This window comes from Sphaeramia orbicularis, chromosome 21 (assembly GCF_902148855.1).
Source record: "Sphaeramia orbicularis chromosome 21, fSphaOr1.1, whole genome shotgun sequence".
Taxonomy (NCBI): domain Eukaryota; kingdom Metazoa; phylum Chordata; class Actinopteri; order Kurtiformes; family Apogonidae; genus Sphaeramia; species Sphaeramia orbicularis.
In genome coordinates this window covers 2,000,808-2,010,519 of record NC_043977.1, presented here as the reverse complement: position 1 = coordinate 2,010,519, position 9,712 = coordinate 2,000,808, and the positions used below count along the sequence as shown (strand labels likewise).

The window sequence follows — 9,712 nt, the reverse complement described above, 5'->3', positions numbered from 1 at the left end:
TTTTGTCCTTTTTCAAAACAGGAAAAACTGGTCAAATCTGCGGATTCTTGTTGTGTGTTCACAGTTATGTCCTGTAGACCCAAATGTTTTCAGTGAAGTTGAAAAAAGAACAAAAAGGGTTTAGCCTGGCCCCGCCTCCTCACACACGTGTCTTACGTACAGAAGTATTGGCACCGCCTCCGTCCTGTTTCTGAGGGCGGATCCTTAGTGTTGGTGCTGTAAATGAGCAGGTGCCATTACTGCCCCCCCCCCCCCCCCCCCCCCCAGTGTGGACAGGGTCCATTCAAGTGAAATGTCACACTTGTCATCTGTGCTTTGAGCTCCGCTGGGCTGATGGCGTGGATACGGCGTGGATACGGTTGGAGCGTGTGCGTGTGGTCGTCCGCTTGTGCATGTGTCATCAGAACACTGATGAGAACAGACGTCAGTGTCCGTGGAGCTGACGCTGCTGTAGTGCCCCCTACTGGCAAACAGGGCTCATAGTCTGTTCAGCTGATACATGTGGACAAAAGTATGTGGACGCATTGGATTCAGGTGTTTGTGTTCTAACAGGGGTCTGGGATGCAAAACAATGAGGACTAATGTCAGAATAGAGTTTTATATTATGGGATTAGGGATGTAATGATTACCAGTATAACGATAAACCACGGTAAAATTGCAGATGGTTAGTATTACTGTTTAAATTCTAATTCTCATGATAACTGTGTTTGATTACTGCACTTTTAGGGGAAAAAACCCGATGGAAAGATCTGCTTTTATGTCAAATATTTGAGGATAGTTTGAATTTGTTACAATTTTAATTTTCTATACCTAATATTTGGAACCAATATTCACTTTTACAGTCTGTGAAAAGGTTTGTTAAGCATCTGTGTGTTATTTATGCAATAAATTATATACATTTTTCAAGTCGGATTTTATGTTTTTTGTGTGTTTTTTGTCCTTTTGTGTTTTTATAGTAGGTTAAAGTGAAAAAAATAATAGACAGATGATCTAGATGAAGTGCTGAAAAACAGATCCAAACATGGGTATAGTAAACATTTGTTTATATAATATATAAAGGCCAAATCAAAAGGACTGAAAAACAGACAAAATAGACTCAGAAGGTACATTGTACCTATTATTTTATTTGTTGTTGTTTTCAAAATACAACTTGGTTAAATTCTTTCAGTGTGTGTATTAGTACTTTTTGAACATTTTGAGCACAATTTCAACAATACTGCGATAATAATGATAACTGTGATAATTTTGGTCACAATAACTGTGATATGAAATTGTCATATGGTTCCATCCTTGTATGGGATGGATATCATTGCATTTTATTATTTAATTTTTTTTCATCCATGACTATGATTTGAAATGTTCTACCTTTAAATTTTTAAAATATTTTACCACATCTTTTTATTTACTTATTTATTTACACATCATTTTAAGTTTCGTCTTCAGACATACTTTTATTTTCTGGCTTTTAATTCCATGTGAGTTGTGTCATCCTCTGTGTCTTTTATTTATTTATTTACTTACTTTTTTTTTTCTTATTACTTTTTAACTCTTTGAATTTGTGTTATTTGGAGCATTCTTGTAATTTTACGGACTTATTTGTTGTTTTTGGTATTTTTCTTGATTGTATGATGTGCAGCACTTTGGAAATGTTCTTGTTGTTTAAATGTTCAATAGAAATAATGTGGATTGGATCATAGATGGCAAGAGAAAAATTTAAAAAACAATTTTCATGCAAGTGACACCATTGTGCAGAAGAGGATAGAAGCCAAAAAAGGTTCATCTAAACACCTCCACGGAAATAAACAACACACAGGGAAAAAAAAGAATTAAAAATATGATATAACTGAAATAATAACAAATAATCATCTACTTTCATCACATCTGACTGAGGAAGAACAATCTACCATTAAACTTTAGTGAAATATTGATGTTTCTAAACTTCATCCTCCTCAGACTCAGGAAAGTGAAAGTTTTAGCTTTTTTACATGAAACAATTATCTTGATTGGAAACTGCAGAATGCAAGTTTTTTCAGATACATTTTAAAAATTATTATTTTCTTTTTTTAATCAAATCAAATCAAATGAGCTTTATTTGTCACATCCACATTCATACATTGTACAATGTGCAGTGAAATGTATTGTGTGTATGTGTGTGTGTGTGTGTGTGTGTGTGTGTGTGTGTGTGTGTCCTCTGGATACTTACAAACTACAAAATAACAAAGGACAATAATATAAAGAAAAACTGAATAAGCAAGTACACCATAAACTAGGAGTAAATGAGTATAATATGAACAGAATGGAATGTCCTTTGTAGTTTTTAAATAAAACTGTGACTCTTTTGTCCCCTACAGAGGACCCTAATGCATTACTGGGTCTCAGGAGGATATGGACATAAATATGTGGACACGTCATGTCTACAGCTGTCAGATGTTCATGAGGATTTAAGATAAAAACATCAATATTTTCTTCTAGTTTAATGGTAGATGTTTCTTCCTCAGTCAAATGTGATGACAGTAGATGGTTCAATGAGGAAGAAAATTATTATTTACAGTCAGAGCAGGAAAAATATTAGAGACATTTAGAGGAAGAACATTTAACCCTTTAACATTTTACATTTAATCATAATGGTTACTACAGTGGACAACTATTCTACAGCTGTTCTCTTGTATATTTTATTTTATGTATATTTTATATGTATATTATATTTTTTATATTTTGTTGTTTTGGATATCAGCCAACACAGTGGACACTTATGCATCATCCCAAACACTGCAATTCATACCATTACTGTAACTTTGCTGTTCTTGATAAACCGGATCTGCACTCACATGTTGGAGTTTAAACAACGGTTAATTGTTAGACTGTAATAAACAGTTTTGGGGTTATTTTTAGACAAGAAGTTTTTTTTTTGTTTTGCACATTATCTCCATGAAGTGAGTAATAACTAGTATTAGAATATGTTAAAATGTCAGAAAATATTAGATTAGCAGCACTAAACGTGTTTTTATTTCATTGTTTTCATATCATTTTCTGATATTGGGTTTTTAATACATGTTTCTTTGCTTCAAGAATATAATGCATGGTGTACCTGAGTGGACATTTTTGTAAATCCATGAAAAAAAAAAAAAGAACTCAATTGTATGGTTTTTTTTTCATGCCTAAGGAGGAATAAAAACATAAAAAAAACAAAAAAAAAAACTTTCTCTTAATTAATGCATGAAAGGGTTAAAATCAGAGTCATGGAGGAAAAAAAAAATCAATGTTGATGTAAATTCAGTCCAAACCATTTGTGAGTCGTTTTGGAAACAAAGATAATTGAACCCAAACGAACCAATGCAATAATATTTAACCCATAATATAAACCTCTGTTCTGTCATTAGTCATTATTGTTTTGTTTCCCAGACCCTGTCAGAACAGAAACACCTGAATCCACAGACTTGTGTCCATCTGGTGCATCTGTTCTTGTGGACTTTATGAAGCTGTAACCCTGTCTGTTTCCTTTCCTGTCCTTGTAGGAGATGCTGGGGGAGCTGTTTACACCCATAGAAACACCGGAGGCTCAGAACAGAGGCTTTCTGAAGGGCTTTTTTGGAGGAAACGCTCATACCTTCGACAGAGAAGAGCTGTGTACGTTCTGACCTTCATTCATTCTGTCTGTTTGTGCCTCTAATAGACTGTAGTTGAAACACTGTCTGTGTCTGGCATCTTTAACCCTTGGATGCACCAGTCTGTGGACCCTCCACTCTGCCATAAGTGGGTCTAAAATGACCCCTGTGTTTTGATGCCATTGTTGTCATTTTGTTATGTTTGTATTATATTTTAGTTCACAAAAGAAGGATTTCATGTTTGAAATATTTTTTATTCCCTCTGCCAAAGAACAGCAGAGGTTCTGTTTTCACCAGGGTTTGTCTGTCTGGCTGTCTGTCTGTTAGTAAGCTAACTCAAACAGTTATGGACGGATTTGGATGAAATTTTCAGGAAATGTTGATACTGGTACAAGGAACAAATGATTAAATTTTGGTGGTGATCGGTGGGGGGGGCTGTGACTGATCAGCCTTGGTGGAGGTCTGCGCTCTCCAAGTGATTTTCTAGTTTAAACATTTTTTTTAACATTTCTAACCATTTGAAATTGTTTTTTTTAATATATTGTGCAAATTTAACCCTTTCATGCATGAATTATGAGAGGCTTAGTTGAGATTTTTTTTCCTGAGTGTTTTTATTCTTCTTTAGGCACGAAAAAACTTTGTGATTGAATTTTATTTATGAACCTATTTTTCATGGAGTTACAAAAACGTCCACTCAGCTGGACACTGTTTAATTTTTGAAGCAAAGAAAAAGCATATATTATATATATATATATATATATATATATATATATATATATATATATATATATATATATATATATATATATATATATCATATAGAGGCAATTGATACACTGATATCAGCACACTCATAGACATGATGACATCAGCTGGATCGCTGCCAAAATAAGATACAATACGTGTGAGGGGCGGGGCTTGTTGTACCTGGAACCATTGGTTTTATCAGCCGCCACACTGGACGCTCATGCACTGTCTCATACACTGACATTCAGACCATTACTGTACCTTCATGTTCTTGATAAACCTGATCTGCACTAACATGTCTGAGTGTAAATCAATTGCTAATTGTTATTGTGTTGTAATTAACAGCTTTTGTAATCAAAAAGTTTTTTTTTTTGCATATTCTCTCCATGAAGTGAGTAATAACTAGCATTAGAATAGGATAAAATGTGAGAAAACATCAGATTAGCAGCATTAAAAATGTTTTTATCTCATAGTTTTCACACAGTTTATCACTTTCTGATATTGCATTTTAAATACATGCTTCTTTGCTTCAAAAATTAAACACATGGTGTCCAAATGAGTGGACATTTTGGTAACTTAACAATCTTCTGCTTGTTACTAAATGTTTTGTGCCTTTATAGAACTGATCCATAATGCTCATGTATGAGTTGAGGCAGAATATTGTTAAAATTCCACTTAATTTTCTGAAGAAATTTCTGTTTTTTCAGATAATTCACATCTTTTTTGTTTGGATAGTTTGTAAATGTAAATATTTTCATAATTTAATGGTTTTGATTTTTTTGTTTTGTTTCTTTTTCACTAAAACAAAGAGGAAAAAATAGGAGTCGTCATTATTTATGAGTTATTATGCTGTTATGTTTTTGGTCCGGCCCACTTGAGGTTAAATTGGGCTGAATGTGGAACTGAACTACAGTGAGTCTGACAGCCCTGGTCTAAATGAATCAAAAGTTCAGATATAATTCTATTGTAAATGGATGTGGGTCATTTGGACCCACCTGTGGAAGCCTGGGGTAGTAAAACCAAAACTACACTTTCAAAAAATCTATTAAAGTTCAGTTAAAAATGTAACAGTCATGAAGTCAAGAGCAGGTTTCTGAGGAATACCTGGAATATGAAATAATATCAACTTTTCATCACAAAGACATGACAGTAAAACCACGTCAGCGGGTCGTTTGGACCCACTGATGCATCTAAGGGTGAACGTAAAACTGTGTGTTTGTCTTCTTTCGGACCGGCGTTGGTGCCGACAGTCGGCGAGGCGGCGGCTGGGAAGGCGTCTCGGAGTCTGGCCCAGCACATCCCCGGGCAGGGCGGCGTGGAGGGCATGAAGGTGGCGGCCGGCGGAGCGGTGGGGGAGCTGGCACGAGCCCGCATCGCTCTGGACGAGAGAGGCCAGAGGCTGGGAGAGCTGGAGGAACGAACCGCCCTGATGATGACCAGCGCCGAAACCTTCTCCAAACACGCCCACGAGGTGAGAGAGCCAATGGGGTACGAGAAAGAAAAGGGATGAGCGCAGTTCGATAACATGAAAATAAGCATCTTTGAGTACCTGGAAAAGCATGATATAAAACCTATGTATTATTACACTGGGTTACAAAAAATGTTTTTTGCAAGTTGTCTCGGTTTTTTGAACTGCATTAGGACCATTTTGCAGCGCTAAACCCAAAAATGACATCTGTTTTTCTCAGTCAGGTCAGGTTTTTTTGCTAATTTGATTTTGAAAAATTTGATCTTCTCACAAAATTGATTACATTTTTGTGACTTTATCAGTTGATTTTTTTATATAGTTCTCACCCAAAATAGGTTTTAAGAGAAAAAAAAATCATTTTCTAACAGGATTCCTGTTAGGTACAATGGTGTATTCACCGCAGATGGAGCAGAATACGTCAGGCTTGTTTTTGTAAGATCTTCTAGTCGAAGCCATTTCATTCACCTGTAATATTAAAAAAACCATTAATCATAAATTGGCAAAAGTAAAATCTTCAGAACTCGTTTATTCAAGAAATATGAAAGAATTTTGTATCATATGATGTGAAAATGCCCATAAATGTAAGCAAAAATGTTCAAAAGCCAATATGTAGCATAGTTCAGAAAGTTGACCTGATTGAGCAAAATGAATGTGATTTTTGGATTCAGCACCAAAATGATCCTAAATCAGCTCAAAAAACTGAAACAATAAATTTGTCATTGACCAGTGTTATTATTATTATTAGAAATCTTCACTGAAATCTTCAAATTTAGAATTACATTAAAAAAAAAACGAACATACTAAAATAAAATGTATTTAAATTAAATTAAATCTAATTATTCATGTTCCCAAAGCCACAGCAGAGGGATGAAAGAACCACATGTGGCTCTGGAGCGGCGGGTTACTGACCCCTGTGTCCTACGTTTCATACAACCTGTGTGCATGCGCTGGACTGTACAATTTTGAAAATGTTCAATAAAAAGAATGTTCAAAAAAACCAAAATGGACTATGTAAGTTCAGTCCAGGTTAATCCTTTGACCCAGAACACAAAGACCCCTCCCACTGCCTGTTTCCCACCTCTGACCGGATGTCCTTTTGTTTTTACAGCTGATGCTGAAGTGCAAGGATAAGAAGTGGTACCAGTTCTAAGAGCAGGACTCGTGGGTCGCGGCCGCCCTCGGACGGTTCGGAGCTTCGTGCCGGGACAGGGACCTTCACTCTAGAGACGATGGCACTTCAAAGACAGACTCAAGAGTGACTTTGTCTTTACGACTTCTGGACAGGCTACATGTACCGCACCGTCACAACGCTGAAGGACAAGGACGAGGGTCGGATCCTCGTCTTGACGTGTAGTGAAGAAGGACAGGAAACGAGGCGGCATCGGTAGACGCTGGAGGTGGAGATGGAGACGTCCGAAAAAAAAAAAAAAAAAAAGTCTGTCCGACGTGTGTGTGATCGCGTGGATGCGTGAGTGTGTGAGTGCGACGTGGTTTGGTTTTTCTGGACCTCACTGTGTAGATACTGAAAAGTTAAGAAACCAACAAGAAATGCATGAAATCAAAATGGATGACTATTAAAAATATCCAACTGCCATATTAAAAAGCAGCATGCGACTTTAACAGGAAATACAAAAAGTTTTATTTAATAATGTAAGCCAACAACAGAAACTATGAGAAACTTTATATTTTTTGAAATACTGACAAAAAACTATATATAAAAAGGGAAATGTATACCCGCATTGCTATTAAGCCAAAACTTCTGTTCCTTTTCCCTTTGTTTTTTTTTTTAAATTACTCCTTTGTTTGTTCTATATTTTTTCTTAGTCTCATCAAATATTACTTGACACAATATAAATGCACATAGTTAGCTTTCTCTACAGACACTATGAATAACGCTAAATCTATGTTCTTATGAATGACTTTGAGCTGCACACTGCAAACACACGTCAGTAGTATTAACACTTAACCGGGCACAGTCTTCACACTCCTTTAACGTTCTTTTTTTTTTTTTTTTTTCGGCTGCTGCAACTTTAACAAAAAGACTATTTCACTCCCCGACTGAGAAGGAAGCAGAACAGATTGGAAGGAAAACGCTGAAAGACAAAACATTTTCTGAACAGAGTTTGTAAATCTATATACGATTCATGTGCCATAAAAAGAGAAAAAAAATCTAAATGTATGTCAAACACAGACGGGTGAATGTTCCCGCTGTGGTCAGAGCTAATCTGTGGTAGTCGTCATGTTTCTATGGATGAGGTGTAGTTACAGAGTTTAGCCACAGGGGGGCGTTTATCAAAGTCAACCGAGTCTTCTGCAAAAAAAACAAACACATGAGGGTGATTTTTTTGTGTTTTTTAATTGAATTTTTGTTTTTTGTTTTTTTGGTTGTCGATGGTAAAACATTCGCGTCTCCAGCTGCCTTCGTCAAACGTACACGTCAAAGCGCCGTCGGGCTGTTTTTGCGTGCGAATCAGCCCTCAACAAGAACTGGGGTGTCATCCACGAGAAACGAAAGGACGAAAATGACTCAATACGTGTTCAGAAAAATACAAAAATACAACAATAAACAAGTCCGATCTGCTCTGACGCAACAATAAGAGTCTTTTCGTACTTTTAGGGACACTGCCGCCAATGAGTCTTAATCACAAAAGACACTTTCAAAACCTCAGTGCATCATGGGATACGAAACATGTTTGCGTGCAGGAAAGAGCGCGTCACATGTTCAAACTGACAAAACCAGGTGACACCCTTTTGTCTTGCTGTAACGTTTTTGTTTTTTTTTGTTTTGTTTTGTTTTTTTCCTCGGTCCTCTTCTCATGAACACAAGCGAATGATTGTTTCTCTGATGGATACGAAGAAGGGTCGGCGTCGCGTTCACGTCCACGCAACTGGTTTCTAATAATTAGCGATACGAGGGACGAGTAAGTGTATTTCTTTCAGTGCTGTTCAGATGTGAGTCGGTGAAGAAACTATGTACATGTGTAAAACATTTGCAACAACTGGAGGCGAATCTGTTCTTTTTTTATTTCCGTTGAATATTGTTCTTGATGACTATGATATTCCCTTGTCGCGGTCCTATATTTGATGGTGACGGCCTCTCAACTGAAGGCTCTTGTATGTTAAAAACAACAGGTGTTTCATGATACATGGTCGTGTATCATATTGTGATTGTGTCGTACATGTCAATGGGTAGCCACATGACACAAGGTGACAACATTCAGTGAGAAGGATATTTTGTACTTGTGTATTTGTCTGTATTTTTCAATTGATCTGAAGAACCAAACCGAGGAATTATCGATATCCGTCTCTCACGCATCAGGCCTTGAAATACGAAGCGTCGCGCCTCGATCCTGTTGACGTCTTTCCCGCGTAGAAAACACAGTCGTCGCCGCTACGAGGCGTTCCTTAAACTGGAAGTCACCTGAAATCCATCAAAAAAGACTCAGGAGTGATATGTAATTGGACTTAATGAGGTGTTGAAGGCTCCGTTCACACTGTAGGTACATTTAATTTATAGAGCACTGTTCACAGACAGAGTCACAAAGTGCTTTACAGTACGAAATACAAATAAAATACAATTAAATACCATTAAAATAGAAATAAATATAAATGTGGCCCAAATCTGATGTTTGTGTCCATATGTGACCTGGATCTGATCTGTTAAATACAGTCTGAACAGCACTTATCCGACCCAGACCACTTTCATATGTGGTCCTACATCTGATCCAGATCTGATATTTTCTAATGTGACTTCAGTCTGAACGTCCAGGTCGCATTTATCCGACATTTACGTCATTGAAATTCGACAAACACCACAGTTCTGCGTCCCAGGAGTGTCACTTCTGTAAACACAGTGTGTGTCTGCGTGGTCTGGTATTCCATCAGGTCCTCT

The 9,712-nt window shown here is 36.8% G+C and overlaps 1 protein-coding gene across 1 annotated transcript in view; it reads left to right on the top strand.

Annotated features, from left to right (window-relative positions):
- The window catches only part of LOC115412793 (syntaxin-binding protein 5-like), a 57,305-nt gene extending 48,049 nt beyond the window's left edge, over positions 1-9,256 (top strand). The window contains exons 8-10 of the mRNA XM_030125453.1: positions 3,516-3,627; positions 5,603-5,823; positions 6,929-9,256. Coding sequence (XP_029981313.1) covers positions 3,516-3,627; positions 5,603-5,823; positions 6,929-6,970 — 375 coding nt within the window. The 3' untranslated portion in view covers positions 6,971-9,256. The remainder of the gene's footprint in view (positions 1-3,515; positions 3,628-5,602; positions 5,824-6,928) is intronic.
- Positions 9,257-9,712: the final 456 nt, after the last annotated feature.